The following is a 17798-nucleotide window of genomic DNA, read 5'->3' as shown; positions in this document are numbered from 1 at the left end:
TAAATGACAAATAACACTTAGTACTTGCACAAAAGAAAAATGACACATAAGATATTGAAAACAATAATAATCTTTTTATAGTAGTGTTCATAAATTTTGTGTAAATAATATACTTGGTAGTTGGATATTCTCTTAGCATTTTCTTTTTCTCATCAAACGTGGGTTGCTTGAATAATTAATTTAGTACTTGTTCGATAAAATCTTATTATACAAGAGTTTGTGATTAGTTGTAGAGCTTATAATGAACATGGTAACCTAGACATTTGAACTTATCGTCACATCCACCATTTTTATTTTTTTATTTTTTCCTTCTGAGAATAAAGTTAATGGTGGATGTTATTGGAAACGGGTAGAGAATGAATTATAATAGCTTCAAATGAGGATTATAAATTAAAATTACGCTTAAATTGAATGTATTATTTTGATCCCAAAATTATTAATATATATTATATTTTACTATTTTTGGCTGGTATTATCTGATAATGAAGGAGATTGTCGTTTGAATTGTTCAAACTTTTTTCATCAATTGGGTTGACGAGTTGAATGAGTTATTGAAAACGTCATCACTATCTTTGTGCATTTCGTATATATTTTCCCACTTTGTAAATTAACTGTGATGCTTGAAAGCACACGGATTTTTAATGACATATGTGAAAAGGTCAACAAAAGTTAAAATAAAATGTGATAAATTAAGAATTAAAGTTTCAAATTCAAAGTGACCATCCATGGCATCGATTACATAATAAACAAAGTGACAAGACAACACTAAATATTTTAAGGTGGGTTCAGCAGAATATCTCTTGAAGCAACCAAATTGCTTATTATATACTACAAGTGGTTTTTTCTTACTGTTAAATAATTTAGTCAGTACCAGAAAAAAATACACAACTGTAAACTGATTTTATTTTATTTTTAATTTAATTAAACAATACTATTTTTTTTCAAATAATATTAAGCATATAAATACATATAAGTTAGTGCACAATTTGTTCTATAGAAGAGTTGTACAATTTGAAAATTCACCAAACTAAAACAATTTAAAGTTGAAAGATGAAAATTGTCCGGGCATACTAAATATATATGCGTAAACAAAAGTATATTATAATAAATTTTGGGCTTAGTATAATAAATTTTGGGCTTAGTAGTAAACATAAACTGAAAAAAAAAAAATTCATTAGTGATTGACCTCATTAACTTAATTTGAACTAACAAAGCAAATTCAACTGACGGTCCAATTTAACTTTGTGTTGGAAGTCCCACATATATTATAGATAAGGTTAATTTATAATATACAATCCAATTTTGTGTGGTTGAATTATATTCAAAATTCATTTCTTAACATTGTATCAGAAGTTATCCTAACAAAGTTTGTTATTTATTAAGTTTATTGTTTCATCCGTTATTAGATCACTCGTTAATGTCTAGTACACATTTGAGATATATATGTCTTGATGTGAGATATTATATTATATGTCCCATATATACTAGACATAAAATCAATTTACAATATATATAAGTAGATACAAACTTCACCTTACAAACTGATTTGGTAGACTTTCTAAATCAAGGAACAGAAACAAGTTTGATTGATAATTGTATATTTGTATAGAACTTGCATGTTCATTGCGACTTGGATATTAATATTGCCAACACTCTTTACATCCCAATCTTCATCAACAAAGTACAATTTACAACAACCCACCTTCAAAATGACAACACTATTCCATTGGGACAAGAATTGCTATGGTATTAATCATAAGAACTTATAAAAGAACAAATAGAATTAAAGAATTTGAGCAGCAAATACCACATAGCATTATCTGAAAGACTTGCTCTGGTAGCAGCATGTTAAAGGTTGGCGAGAGAGACTTGGCATGCAACACAGAGATGAGAGTGAGGTACAACTTTTAAGAGGTCTCCAATGATAAGATCTCCAGTTCAGCCCACCAGAGAGGAGAGAGTCTTGGAACAGCTTGCTCAGGTGATACATGAAGCACTTCCCTCAATCTGGGAGCTAGGTCCTTCATCGTTGGTCTTAGTCTTGCATCAGATTGAAGACATTCTTTGATCACCTCGCATATCACATCAAGTTCTTCTTCTTTGAACGACTCCAGCGAGGGATCAATCAGATTGCTCACGCTTTGCTTATTATTCAAGTGCTCACCAGCCTGAAAGGTTTATCAGGATTTATCTTTTAAGTCTCACATACATGAGAACTTGAAACTACTAGGAACCACAAATTTCAAACTTACCCAGTCAGTAATGTTGCCATGTTCTTCAGAGTAGGGTAGTTTTCCAGAAATGATTTCAAGCAACAACACTCCAAAGTTGTAGACATCGGTTTCAGGATCAGCATGGGGTGGCAAGTCACCTTTCTGTGACTCATGTCCAGGTGTGTTGGCTTGTGATGATACATTCTTGCCAAAAGCTATTTCTGATATCTGATAGCAATAAAATGGAGATATGTTACTTGATTGATACCTAAAACATTAAAAGGAAAGAAGGAATAGAAATGTGCATATACCTTAGCAGCAAAGTCATCTGTCAATAATATAGCAATTGAATTGAGGTTGGAATGAGCCACTGGTGGATTCAGATCATGGTGCATATACTGAAGACAATATGCTGTGCCCATAATAACTCTCATTCTTGCGCTCCAATCAAGATGTTCAACTTCCTTAACTGAAAAGAAACAAATACACAAAACTTAGCATTTGTTTTTTGTAAAGAGAACTTAAGCCTTCAATCAGATTCGCTGTGTTACCATGCAGATGCTCAAATAAGCTTCCATTCGGAGCATACTCAAATACCATCATCCTGGTGAATGGTTCTTCTTCATCACAGTACCCAATAAGATTGGTAAAGTTCTTGTGGTTAACACGGGATAATGTGGCAATCTGAAGAATACAAGGGACAAAATTAGCAACAGGTAATTAAGAATTGAAAGTCACTCAATTAAGTTGGGACTCTCAATTCAACTTTTTCCTCTGCATTGACTTGGAAAAGAGAAAACCTTTTTGCGATAGGCCGTCTCCATTGTCTTTGACCAATCACGCGCCGACTTAACAATAGTTGAATCAACAGCAATCTCGACTCCACTGGATAGTGTTCCCTTATATATGGTGCATTCATCAAAAGTATTAATAATATTGCTGAAATCTTCACAGGCTGTCTCCAGCTCTGCCTGATTCAACTTGGGGACCCCTACATTACATACAAGGACAAAACACAGTCAACATATGATAACATTAATTTTGGATTGACCTAATAACTTAAGGAAGAGATTAGACATAATTGATTCATAGTTTGACACTTCGCATTATTACATACTAAAGAACATACACGAGGGAAGTATGAGGCGTTTAAAATTTGGTAAGCTGACAATAGCCAAGTTAAACCTTCCTTTTCAAATCAATAATTTATTTCCGCCAAGTTCATTTAAGGAATCTCAAATTCTTTGGTGCATACTAATAATGCTGTTCTAAGTTGTGCTCAAAAAATTAAACATGCCCTAGCTTCCCTTGAACAGGGTTAAAGAATGAAGTGAAACCAAGATAAATTAGGCTTACAAAACTGATATATTACCTGTTATAAATGCTTTCTGCAGCTGTCCACTTATTCCTGTTTTCCATGGCTTTATTACTTTTGCTGCTCGTTTTCGCCAAATGCAAAGCATGATAAAAATAATAATGACCAAGACAGCTACACCTGCTATTATAATAATATACTCCCATAATTTTCCAGAAGCAACATTAGCTGAAGTTGGTTGACTTGGTTGATCTGTAGAAGGTGAAGGCAATTGTGCAGGTGAGTGATTTTGATTCTTATTGGTGTCTGGGTAGGCTGGAAAAGCTCCACTGCTCTGGGTAATTGGAATAGAACTGATCTGTATAGTAGGTCCATTGAAAGGTGCAGCTGCAAGGTTACTGGACTCATCAAGCAACTTCCGCCGTGCTGAATTGACTAGATTTTCTACATTTTGGTCAATCTCTGAATCATCAGAGCCTACATGAGGGAAGGTATGTCTTCAAAGTCAGTTAAAATCATAGATATCAATTTCTCACAGGCCATAAATCAATCAAGGATCTCCACTCACCACTCAGAATGCCACACCATTTCTCTACATAGGCATGAGGGGTGGCCTTTACTAGCTTGAGCCTTCAAATAACAGCACACTATTTTAGTAACATGATGCAAGAACAAAATATAAGTAAATATTCAGATTGAGAAGGTAGAAAGTTATCTACACACAGTGGCAGTGCCACAGCAAGGACAGCATTGGCGTATTTTTTTAGCGCTACTTTAAGTGGAATAAAAGATGAATCTGCCTCATTCCATTGCTTATAATTTCTGTGACATAAACTTTTCACATCATGTTATTGTATACTTTTCAGATCATGCATCGAAATGTCAAAAAAAAAACAGAAACTCATCCCTTCTTGTTAAACATAAAGGATGAAGCAAATTAGGAATACGATGCCGTAGGATGGTACTGTTAAAGTTTGATACTGCAAAATCTAATCTTACCAGCATAAAACAGAGCCATAAGACGACACTAAAATTTCAGTTGCTCATATAACAATAAAATAACCATGGTGTTCAAATTTAAGAAAATCAAATAAAATAAAACCACTCAACACATGTAATTCTGCAAGTCTCTCTTGAGTTTATATGCTAAAGTACACCGAGAATTTCCAATAGACAACAAAATGATTAAAAGTTTTCTTTTGACCAACCATTAGGATATCAAATGACAAATGATAAAGAGGTTGCTTTTATTGTTTGTTAGATGAATTTTAATCTTTGCAGCACATGCAATTTCACAAGAGCCAATCATAACTAAAGATAGTGTGACTCCTGCTATCAACATGTAACCAGAAACAAAGTAAAAAACTGGGTTTTTAGGAGTTAAAACAATAAATTAAAAAACTGAAAAAACAAACACATTTCAGTTTGTCTTTACCAACCATAGACCTCCATTCAAGAAAGAATATACACTGTCACTCTGTTGATGCATAACAGATCAATGAGATGCACCATGAGAAGTTCAGAATGAATATTTGTATTTGTATCCACTGAAGACAATATACAGAAACTCTATGTGAACAGAATTAATTATTTGAATTATGACAATTGAGATCTCAGATTGATTATTGGAACATCTTAAACCAATAAAATAATGGCATCATAAAGAAATCATCACTATGCCCCATCGTTCATATATTTCTAAAGGATGCCTGGAAAAAGGATATGCACATGAAGAGTTTGGCTAACTACGTGGAATATATTTCATATAATGCCTGACCTTGTGGAAATAATTTTGCAGTGATTGTCAAAAAGGATTCATTGTTGGCAAAAGAATAAAATTTGTAACACAAAGGTTGTTATGACTCAATAACTTGCCCTACCTTTAAGTGAAGCTAAAGGAAAGAAAGCATGCCATGAAATTACTAGGGTCACTAGATCAGGGATAAAAATGAAGATACAGTTACCTGGGTGCAACCTTTCGGTTCTTTCCAAGTGATAAAGTTGTCAAAGGAGTTGAACGACTGATACTACAGAGCAATCTGACCTTTCCAACCTCTTTAGAATCACTGCCTTCACATTTCTTGTCACAAATTAACCTAGGGAAAAATTAAATTCATTGTAGGTAACCCACAAATGTAACCAAATAGAAAAAAAAATAGAGTTAACCTACAATTGTTCTGACAACAACAAATGGCCAATTTCTGCTGGGACACATCCAGTCATGTTATTCCCCCTTAGATCAAATAACTCCAGCTTGTTTAGATCACCAAGTTCTTCGGGAATAGTACCAGCAAAACTGTTCTTGTATAATATACTATTTCAAAGAAACAACGGTTTATCTGAATGAGAAATGTATTTTAATATAAATTACAATATTAAGTAAAATGAACTGTTGGATTTTTAAACTTTTGGAGAAATGGCCCATAGTTTAGTCTTCCAGTAAGACACACATTTAAAAACAACATAAAATTAAGTTACAACATAACAAGAGGTAAAATAATCATACAGAAGGGCTCATCATAATCTGTCCAACAGAGGCAAAGAATCACGATGGACACTAACATGGCCTAATAATGCAGCTGAGAGGAAACTAACTGCAAATACTTGAGAATATAGTCACTTTCAGAGTTTTTTATGGAAAGCGAAGTACTATCTTGAAGGCAAGCTTACAAAATTAACATTGCATAGAAGATGGGAGAAGAAAAGAAAAGAGTGATAAAAATCATACACAGAGAGACAGAACATTTATTGCTACCAGTCTCTTGAATTATTGGATGCATTCCAGACAATAACAACATACAAGTATCATCATTTCATTCTTCAAGCATATCCTGAAATTTAAGAATGACCTCTCTATATGACAAATATTGAGCTCTTAGATTAAGGTACATTATTACAAGATAAAGTTCAATCAGCGCTTTTACCAGTATAACGTGTTTTACTTTTGACATAATGGTAACATGGCAAGAACCCTTACAGGGATTTTAGATGACTAAGTTTCCCAAGCTCAGGAGCCAATGTGCCTTCCAAAGATAGTTCAGGTAGGACCCTACGAGAAACATTGGAACGTACAAAGGCGTATAAGCATAAAAATTCTGCACTCACGTCAATCAAAATGGTTGTTTTCTTTAGGCGTCAAGAACAGTTATATCATTATATGTATTATAGTTTGCCTTGGCAAAATAAAAGTAAAAATAATACAGCTCAATGGAAGATTAGAAAGAGGAAACGAAAAGGAACTTACAGCTTTCGCACTTTACCACCTACACAACGAACACCAAACCACTGGCAAGGGTTACAATCATTTGGATTCCAATTTGCCAGAGCATGAAAAGGATCAGAAGTTATTCTTCCCCGAAATTCCAACAAGGACAATCCTGTAATGTCCATTCCAAATGCAACAACAAAAATCAAACACCAAGATACAAGGAATCCATTAAACGATTGTCTGCAAATTAGGGAGACTAAAAGAACAATCCATGCAAATCACCTTCATCGTTTAGAGACAAACACAGTTGAGTTCCCCATAGAGAAATCAATCCAACATAAATTCTGAGCCACAATCCATATGGGCCCCATATGCTTTCCATTGCTATATGAAGGCAATGTCGCTTTGGTAGAGACAAGACCTATATTTCGTTACGAGCAATACATATCATTTGTACAAAATAGGAAGGTTTTTTCTGACATAGAAACTCTTCCACCTATGTGGATGAAGCTGAGGAAATTTCACTAACTAGAAAAAACTTGTATATTACAATCAAAAGCTCTTGGGTCCAAAGGTCACTGGAGGGTCTCCCATTTTCTGTTCAATCTTTTCCTCACAACCCTTTGCTCAATAACGGCATACCCGGCTCATGATCTTCCTGGCAAATGATTTCCCAGCAATGTGGGCTGGGGCTGTAAGAAATTACATCCAAGGAAACAAAAAAAAAAAAGTTTTTATTCCAACAATAAAAGAATCAATGAAAAATGACAAAGTTGACAGACAATCAAAACCATAATAAAGAAGAAACAAGGAATAACCCCATCAGCAAGCAAACTTTGTGGGTGTCTGGCATCTCACCAATGTTAAAAAAAAAAAAAAAAAAAAAAAAAAAAAAAAAAAAGAGGGTTAAAAGGGCATTGAATTACCATGCAGATGGGAGAAAAGGGTGTAGGAAAAGATGCCCTTTGTTGGATGTAAGCGAACGATCAAGAATGGTTGATGATGAAATCCAATGCAAGTTGGTGGTGATAGGTGGGGGGGGTTAAACTGAGACAGGGAATCTGATAAAGGCAGCAAAAGATTCAACGATTTGATGTATGGAATATGGAATGTTTCGCTCAATTGCTACCTTTGAGAGGAGTCTCAGATGACCCTCTCTCCGACCACCTTCATCCTCTTACAATGTTGAGGTTGTTTTGTCTCTTGTCTCAGTTTCTCTCTCATCACCCCCCACCACCCACACACACAATCCCCCCCTCTCATATTTTCCTTTTTCCTAAAATTCGCTGTAGGCCCCATTGGCCACCACTTCCGAATTACTCGCACGCGCTTTTTGTTTCTGCCGGTTCACTATTAATGATAAATGTATCTGTTTTTCCATTTTCTGTTATCCAAGTTTATATTTTTACAATATCATCAAAATTATCTTTGAATAGATTGTCTTCTTAATATGTGCAATGTATTCTTCTGTTATTAAAAAATAGATACTATTATCAACAAAATCAGAATAAATTAAAATGGTCCAGGAATTGCTTGTCACGATCTGTAGCAGAGACAAATCAACAAAAACATAATATTGGTGTCTGACTAGTAGATTGGTGTCTGACTATGAAAAATTGACCTCTTACCAACATTTCTGAAATCATAAATGTCTTGCTATTGGTTGCATTTTGGTCATGCTATTTATTCCTTTTCAGGCTGTGTCCAAACTTCAATAAGAAAATTAAAAAAATTAGCTAATGTACTATATGTATATAAAATAATAAATACGAAAAGAAACTTTAGTTAACCGTGTAAACTTATTGCTAACATTTTTTTACAAAATATTTTTTCTTTTGATCCTATATTTATTTACAAAACTTAAGTTTTATACTAATTTAACAGTTTCCTTTTAGATGGAGAGGAACAATTTGAAATACACATAGACTATCTTCATACCTTTTTAAAATAAACCATAATATGTACATATTTTGAGACATGTTCGTAAAAATAAAAATAATAGAAGATAATAAATCATTTCAACAAAAGTGATATATCATATGACTGTTTAAATCAATAATAAATATTTTTGAGACATAAAATATTTTGAAGTCTTAACTAATTACCACTCGCATGTTCTTTCTGATGACTAGTGAGTGAAGGTGTTGGAATCTTTAGCGTGAGTTAGGGAAACACGACAAGGATCTTAGATGGAATTTATACGTCTTTTTTTCTTCAACATTATTCACAAAAACTGCCAAAAACTCTCTTTACTAAGCTCTGCAAACGAATATACTTTGCCCTGAAAAAGATGAACATTTTTTAGGACTAAGGTCATATCTTAAAGGTAAAATATAAATTTAATTTATTAATTCACAAAACAGTTTGTAAAATAACTTTTGTTGTATTTATTTATATATTTGACATTATTATTAATTAGATTTGTCATTGCACATAATCATAAAAACCATTAAACAAAGTGTTATAGATGTAGAAGTTAGTGTTTCTTAAGAATGTGAGAGGGTTGTTCACTGTTACATTGTTGCCATGAAAGGAGGAAGAAGTTTATACAATCTTTATGATGTATGATGTTCTGATTAGTTTCTTTTGTTGGTGTCAATTGATTCGTTGTAATGCTCTTAATATGTAATAATCTGAGAAGACAGAGTCATATATTTTTCCTAAGAAATCCGTGAACGTGCATCCCATTTTGCATTGAAGTGGATACTCAAGATAAATAATAAAAAGAAGAAGAAGAAGAAGAAAATTTTGGAAAGTGATATAATGAAATAAAAAGAAATAAAGGTGGCAACATATTCTTTTTAAATATTTTATCATTCTAGATTGAAAATATAAAACAGAGTAAATGATAATTTTTCAAATAAGACTTAAACCTCATTTTTTGTTTTCCAAAATTCTATCCAAATGTCTATCTATTTTAAAATATTGCATCATCATTCATTTTTATATTACACATATTTCTCGTTAAATTTTAATATAATTATATTTTTTATACTGAAAAACAAAATATATTAAATGGTTAATTCATTACATAGCACAATATTAGTTAATTAATCATTATTCTCGTTTTTTTTAGTCAGTTTTTATTATGCACATAAATTATACTTTTTTCTGAAAGATATATTTAGTTAAATATATTATGTACGTATTTAATAGTATAAAATTTAAATAGATGTACTATATATAATGACTTATAAATGAAATATTTTAAATTACTGTTATTATATTTAATATATAACTAATCATTTTATTCAATAATATTTTTAAGGCTTAATTACTCGGATCATACCCATTTTGGTTCGAAAATTTCAAAATGGTACCCACTTTGAACTTTGTCTCAATTTAGTACCCAATTTTGATTATTGCATCAATGTAGTACCTTCCGTTAAGTCTTCATAAACGTCGTTAACTACCTTGTCACGTGTCAGTCTTTGGATTTTTTAATTTTTTATAATTTTTATAATTTTTTTTAATTTTTTTTTTTGAATTTTTTTTTTGAATTTTTTTTTTGAATTTTTTTTGCCACGTGTCAAATCCTTGATGTGACACGTGCCACTGTCTGTGACACGTGGCAAGGTATCGCCATGTGGCAAGATACTTGTTGTCTTCATTTCAACTTAGTCCCCATATATGTCTATTTGTTTCAATTTAGTACCCATATATGTTTATTTGTTTCAATTTAGTACCCAATTTATTTGTTTGAATTTTATTCAAATATATATTTTTTTTTAAATGGAGAAATATTGTATCTCTTTTAAGACAAAATTTATTATTTATACAAATGTTATATTGATATTTGTTACTAAAAATGAGTTATAAAATTAAGTATTGAAATTTATATTAAAGTTAATGGTAAAAGTCATGAATAACATATTTGTAAGTCATTTTTAATAACAAATATAAATATAACATTTATATAAATAATAAATTTGATCTTAAGGGAGACACAATATTTCTCTATTTTGTAAAAAAATACTCAGACAAAATTGAAACAAATAATTTGGGTACTAAATTGAAACCAATAAACATATATGGGTACTAAATTGAAACAAATAGACACATGTGTGGACTAAGTTGAAATGAAGACCATAACTCTTGCCAGGTACCTTGCCACGTGGCGATACCTTGTCACATGTCACATCAAAAATAAAAATAAAAATTTAAAAAAATTAAAAAAATTAAAAAAATTAAAAAAATTAAAAAAATTAAAAAAAAATAAAAAAAAATAAATAAATCCAGAGTTTGACACGTGATAAGGTAGTTAACGCCGTTTGTGAAGACTTAACGGAGGGTCCTACATTAATGCAATAATCAAAATTGGATACTAAATTGAGACAAAGTTCAAAATGGGTACCATTTTGAAATTTTCGAACCAAAATGGGTATGATCCGAGTAATTAAGCCTATTTTTAAATTAAGACAAAAACCCAAAATTAATATAGTCCAAACGGCTTTAAAATGGAATAGACTAAAACAACACCGGACGATGAATTAAGAAAATAAAAATTAGTGAGCGGAATGATTTTTCGTATAAACCAATCAAATTCAACTACAACGAAACTATTTTAGTATACGACACCGAAGCATGATAAAAAAATCAAATTCTAAATTAAATTCATAATTATCTAAATTTAATATTTAAATAGATTATTTTAAATGTATATTATTTTTGGATTTTAAATCTAATTTATTTAATTAGATTTGAATCATATCGGATATTTTTTAAAATTCTGAAAATTCAAATTTAAAGGGTATCTATGTCAAGTCAATTTAGACACAGATAAATCAGAGTTGATCAAGATCTAAATTTGAGTTTAGTCCGTTTGATTCTAAGGTCTACTTGAGTTGACCCATGTTAAAGGTCAAGTGAAGTCAGTTTAGACCTAGCACTAACACCAAAAAGGTTTTAACCTTTACTATTTTAGACTTTTGACATCAGTTGAAGGTCCGTTGTCAGTCGTCATAATAAGAGACATTAAATTGACGTATATTGTAGAGACAATAAATGTCAATTTGACAATTTTTTTCTAATTTTTCGTAATATTTTCCTCCACTGAAACCAAGAAAAAAATTAATATACAATTCAAGAATACACCACAAAAATTTGTAGAATTTTCTAAGTCATGTAAGTATCTCAAATAAAGTTATAAAGTATGAAAAAATTGATGAAAAATACTACGAAAATAAAAAAACATACTTTAGAATTTGTGACTAATTTGAAGTTTTTCACCCCAAATCTTTATGACTATGAATCTGTGAACAATATCTTAGATCTAAATACTCTATATTTGAATACAAAATAATTGAGTCAAAATGCAAAATTTCGAGGAGTGTTAGGTTTTTAGAGGGAGGGGAGGTGGTTCATTTGAGAGATAGAACATTAATGAGACATGAGCCTAACTACATAATATTAACAACACTCTCAACCCAAAACCTTAAAGTAATGAGTTTATGGGTCTTCGTCCTTATATGGTATTCCACTCTCTCATTTCTATCCAAGTAGGGTTTAGACTCACACTTGAATTCCCAATAAGGATAATAAAAGCTTGAATTCAAACGAGTACCACAACAATAAGATGGAGTGAAAACAAAAAGATGGAGTGAAATAGGTCGAAGAAATTCCTCCTACAAATTTGTCATTATGACTACATCTTGGAGATGTTTGCAAATAAGAAAGAGAAAGGAGAAGTCAGTGATGCTATTTTTTAAAATTTTAAAATAAATAAAAAAATATAATTGAGTTATAAATTGATCATTAAATTATTTATCATAAAAAATATTAATGAACACTTCAAACTATATATTTATATTCATTCAATTTATTGATTACAGTTAATGAATTAATTCTCCTTTTTTCATACAGTTCGAAATTGAAATGAGATGAAACATAATACAATATTAAAAAAAAGATAATTATTAATAGTTTTCTTTTCAATATTTCATTCTAAATTTATTAATAGTAACTATATACACAATATATGTTCATATCTTTTATCTGTATATTATTTATTTTACGAAGTGATCAAATTGAAAATATTGAGGAGAAAAACATAAATATAATAAGATTTTGATTTTTATTAGAATTGTTTCTGAAATTATTTATATTTGAATTATATTTAAATGTATGTTTTAAACTATTAATTTGAACTTACATTTTAACTTTTATTTAGCTATTCTTCGAATTTATATTTTTTGGTTGTAGTAATTTTATTTAGATCAAATTTTAAAAACTTGCAAATATATATATATATATATATATATATATATATATATATATTATTTATTTTTCCTTTTTTTAAATTTTGGATACCCATAAGTACCAATAAATTTTAAAAAAAAACTTGGAATTTTATTAACATTCTTCACTCAAATTTTAATTAATATTTTCTAAAATGTAATTGAATGCATAAAAAATACTAATCTTCATTATTTAGTACCTTACATACTTCCAGATTTAAGTAAAAATTGTGCAACAAATTCTTCTCTCACTTAAATAACTCATTCTTCAAGTTAGTCTCAACTATTTGATTTAGCATTGAAGAATTGATTTCAGTTAAATCAAATCAATTTTTTAACACAAAAATAAAAATGAGTTGTTTCTTAACATAAATTTTTATTATTTAATTGATTCTGAAAATCAAACTCATATTAATTTTACGTTATAAAATCAATTTTAATCAATTTTACTAAGTAACCAAACACGCACTCAAACCCAAAATTTACCCGCCATTCAACTACTTTCTTAAACTCCTCATCTTTCTCTTCAAATATCAGAAGAAACCACTGTACCTGACTTCAAAGCTTTTACGAACAAACTTTTCAAACCATTTACATTCATTTTCCTTCTTCCCTAATCCTCAAATCTCTCTCTCCACCATTCCACACACTTTCAACTGGGATCAATCAAATATGTTTTATTTTATTTTTCTTTATTCTATCTCTTCTTCAGCTAGAATTGAAATTGTAAGAGTTACTGGTTAGCATTTTACGAGTACTTGGCTTAATTTGTCAACTGTTTCGAAACAGTTCACGCAACCAATCATAAAATTTCTTATTTAGGTAAAATTGTTTGCTTTTTATTATCTTGTTATAGAGCAATCAAAGCTGGGTTTAACTAAACAGCTACATGAGCAATGTTACGTAATTAATTAATAATTTTTTGAAAATTTTAGTCAAGGAGTTAGTTGAACACACAGTAAAAGAGTTTAAATTGATGCAGGATATTCAATAATTGTTGGCAGCAGCAATCTCTCTTTAATATTGGTGAATGTAAGCGTATCAATTTAAATTCTCACTAGATCTGTCTGTTTCTCTCAAGGAGGTATATATCTTTTAAAAACCAATAAGATATTTTACCAAAGAGACTTTGAATTGAGTTGTTTATATGTAACCTGAAAATACATTATAAATCAAACAAATCAAAAGTTAAAAAACAAAAAAAAAAAATATTCTGGACAGAATAATCTTGAAAGTTTTAATAGACTAAGTGATTTAAAAAAGTCAACCAAGTTAAAGCAATCTAAAATGTATTGTATTTTTTAGTGGATTTGTATGAAGAACATTAGACCATTAGGCTATTTTAGTGGATTTCCATGTTATCTATCTGGGTACATTCACAAGGGAACTTGTGTACATTTTTCATCTCATGGAATGTGTATTGCACTACTGCAAGTACATGCACACCGTCCCTTAACCCCTCTTTATGTTGTGTTTTCATGCACAATTGAATAACCAATATATATTGTCGAGATCATGTTGCAACTTAATTGTTCACAAAAATTTAAGTACAATTTTTTGTTTAAAGAAAAGTCAACCGTACGCAAGGTTAGTATTCCGGTACACCTAATAAAGTCTTACATCATTTAGGATTCGAGGTCAAACGCAGTTTAAATACTCCTACCTCCCTCCACTCTCTGAGGTGTCTGTCGTCATCATCCAAGAAAAATTTTGCATCCAAACAATATAAAATAAAGACTGCGAAAATCTTGGTGTTATCACGATTGTGTGTTCACATGTTTTACTTTTTGTAGAAAGTTAAGATCAATAAAAAATATATAATTAATTTTTAAAATAGTTGTTAAATGTAAAATTAAAAAAAATAAAATATGTATATAAAAAAGGTTTTTAAAATAATTGTTAAAGACAAAAGATGCTTTTAGAATAAACTTATGCGTAAAATAATTAATTTTTAAAATAATAATTAGAGGTAAAACTGAAATAATGTGGAGATAAAAAATGATATATCTTTATATATTGTTATAACTTAAAAGTATTTTGAGGTAGTTTGATCTTGCTCTTGGACTTAAGATGAACTTTTCTGAAAGCAAATTAGGTGGAGTGAGAGTAGTTGTAAACATGATATTGAGATATGCAAAAATGTTAAATTGCAAGGTTATGAATATGTCGTCACTACTAGAAATTTTTATATTACATGAGATTTTTCTTCCAAATTTGTTAAAAAAATTTGCAAGAAAAGATTTTTTTGTCATTTTTTCTAATTGGCAGGTAATTCCTTTGTGAGGAATCATTTCTTACGAAATTATAAAATTTGCAAGTATTTCCTACAAAATTTGTTGCGAAAAGTGTTTTATACAAAATATTTTGCAAGAAAATTGGTAGCAATTTCTTGCAAATTTTTTTTCTCAACAAAATTTATAAATATTTCCTATTAAAAAATTTTCAAAATAAAATTGGCAGAAAATATAAATTTTTTTAGTAGTGCGTTTACTTACTTGAAAATGGTGAAAATGGTTATAAACACTAGAAGGTATAATATGTGAAAAGGGGTAATGAATAAAGTATCACACTCATTACTAAGTATTTTAAAATTGAAAGCAAGAACTAAACCAATTAGATAAATATTCTAATCAATAAATAAAAAGAACGTACATACTACAAAAACAAGATGACAGAAAAAAAAAATCATTAAATTAAAGACGAAAGAATATATTAGTTAAAACACTTGAGCATCCATATACTCACATTTAGTCATTTATAATTATAATAGATTTAGTCTCTAACAATTGAAAGTTAATTTTGAAATTATTTTTATTTTAATTAAAATTAATTGATTTTTTTTTATTTTATTTTATAACAGATAGAATAGTTGTTTTCGAAGTTATACGATCTCATTAGGAGGAATCCGAACAATCCCATTCTCTTTTGTATTAACATCCTTAAATTTTTTCCGAAAGGACTTAGACAAAATGTCGGCATAAGAACTAAGTAATTTTAGTAAAAAGTTCCATTTATGTTATGATATATTAGTACACAATAATGTTTTCAATTACATTTGTTAGTTAAAAGTTATAATAATTTATGTGTTTGTTTGAATATCTTCAATGCCTTCCAACAATAATGGGTTGTGCATTCTTACTAATGACCCAACGTTAGGTTGAGTATGAATTTGTGTGGTTGTAAGAGAGTTCAATATAATGTTATGTACTTTAGGAAGCTATATTATTCAATTAAGTATGAAATAAAAGGTTCACGTGAATTTAATTATAATTTAAAAAATACACTTTCACTTGCCAGGTCAGTGACTTTAAAGTGGTTTATGGTGAAGGGAAAAACATGTGATTTATAAAGAATAGGAATTAAATATAAAATTTTTAAAATATATTTATGGTGACTAATTTTTTATAATATAGAGACCCCAACCATTTTTTCCATTTAAATATAATCTTCCAATTATCCATACTTATTTTACTAATTAAAACAAAGGAACAAACAGTTGTCTCTAATAGATGCATGACACGCCTCTTACAATCAAAGGTATCCATGCATTTTTTTGTTTTAGGATTAAATATATTATTTTATCCTTCAACTTTCAGTGAAAATTAGAATCAGCTCTCAATTTTGTAAATGTGTGAATTTAATCATTTTAATTAAATTTGTTTAAATTTGACGTTTCAAGATGTGTTTAAAACGTCAACTAAACTTTAAAAAAATTGATTTAAATGATTAAATCGACCCATTCTTAAAAATAAATGACTAAATTGATTTTCAAGATTTATAAGAAGGATTAATTCTAATTTTCACTACAAGTTAAAGAATATAAACATATTTAAACATTTTTTTTAATCTAAAATTGAAAAGGAGAAACCTAGAAAAAACTTACAACATACCCAACCATCTTCACAAAAGTAAGCAATTATATTAATCAAATAACACCACACACACAAAAAAAATGCACAAAAGCTAGATTTAAAGTCTTTAAACGTGTATATATACACAATCTGAATTTCACTATACGAAGGCCTTTAAAGTTTGCATAAAGTACAATTTAAAATTGATTTTCATACTACACATTAATTTCAATTGGTAATTTTATCCTATTTTTCTCTATATTCATTTTACTTGACTCTACATCAAGTCCAATTTACTCTAATAAGAAAAACTAAATGGTTTTCTAAAATTCGGGAAACCAAAATTAGATGTACTTTAGATTCTAAGAATTAAAATCATAAGTTAACATTGAAAAATGATATGCCCGTGTGGAACTTCTGTAAACTATTATCCCCCATTTTATTTATAAGTTGTTTTGTGTCATGAAATATTTTCTTAAAATTAAATTCCACCAAAACCAAAACTAACCCTAAAGGCGTATTTATGGATTTAAGAGCTGAGGACTAATCCAACTAAATCCAAAAAATAAAATAAAATAATACACGTTTCTTTATAAAACAAATACCTTAAAAGGTTTTGAGTTAGAAAACTCCCAGATTGAACCGTAAAAGTATATACCTCACTTTTCGACGGTTTCTTTTAAATATTGATTATTCAGATAAAAACATAAAACAGAGATAAGATGGAAAGTATACTCTAAAAATCAAATATATAAAGTTGATTTTTTTTTGACCCCATATAATAAAATAACGTTGATTGAAATGTTTAAATTTTTTTGTGTACATTTCAATCTCCTTAATTAACATGTGCTTGAAACTACCAAGGGACCGCCATAATTGTAGTTACTTGCCATACTTACAAGTTTCAACAACTATATAGTTGGATTTATTCGAAACACAATGCTTTTAAGAAGAACTTTCTTCACCAATATAAAT

General features: G+C 29.5%; 1 protein-coding gene across 3 annotated transcripts; it reads right to left on the bottom strand.

Moving 5' to 3' along the window:
• Nucleotides 1–1563: 1563 nt before the first annotated feature.
• On the bottom strand, nucleotides 1564–7986 carry LOC114178069 (protein MALE DISCOVERER 2). 3 transcript variants are annotated; one of them, XM_028063758.2, is made up of 15 exons: nucleotides 7663–7986; nucleotides 7287–7428; nucleotides 7019–7157; nucleotides 6773–6905; nucleotides 6506–6577; nucleotides 5699–5842; nucleotides 5493–5624; nucleotides 4252–4350; nucleotides 4097–4158; nucleotides 3586–4005; nucleotides 3014–3204; nucleotides 2765–2897; nucleotides 2525–2682; nucleotides 2253–2441; nucleotides 1564–2168 (listed from the first exon to the last, which is right to left on the bottom strand). In XM_028063758.2, exons 3-15 carry the CDS (start codon nucleotides 7116–7118, stop codon nucleotides 1908–1910), a joined length of 2094 nt encoding a protein of 697 aa, XP_027919559.1. In that variant the 5' UTR covers nucleotides 7119–7157; nucleotides 7287–7428; nucleotides 7663–7986; the 3' UTR covers nucleotides 1564–1907. The 3 variants fall into 3 exon arrangements, with proteins under 3 accessions (XP_027919559.1, XP_027919560.1, XP_027919561.1); XM_028063759.2 differs by having other exon boundaries at nucleotides 7019–7428; XM_028063760.2 differs by lacking the exon at nucleotides 4252–4350 and having other exon boundaries at nucleotides 7019–7428.
• Between the last annotated feature and the right edge of the window lie 9812 nt (nucleotides 7987–17798).

This window comes from Vigna unguiculata, chromosome 3 (assembly GCF_037176805.1).
Source record: "Vigna unguiculata cultivar grain cowpea cultivar isolate G323 ecotype 2 chromosome 3, ASM3717680v1, whole genome shotgun sequence".
In the NCBI taxonomy this organism is placed as follows: Eukaryota; Viridiplantae; Streptophyta; class Magnoliopsida; order Fabales; family Fabaceae; genus Vigna; species Vigna unguiculata.
The sequence above is the reverse complement of the archived record's forward strand: the minus strand, read 5'-3'. Positions and strand labels throughout refer to the sequence as shown.

Bases quoted from the DNA above. Each gene is read 5' to 3' on its own strand.
- LOC114178069 (XM_028063759.2), bottom strand. From the start codon at position 7,118: ATGGAAAGCATATGGGGCCCATATGGATTGTGGCTCAGAATTTATGTT. The intron at 6,578-6,772 runs GTAAGTTCCTTT...TGTTTCTCGTAG, and splicing joins GGTGGTAAAGTGCGAAAGCT to GGTCCTACCTGAACTATCTT. The intron at 5,843-6,505 runs GTAAGGGTTCTT...TCTTTGAAATAG, and splicing joins CTTAGTCATCTAAAATCCCT to TATATTATACAAGAACAGTT.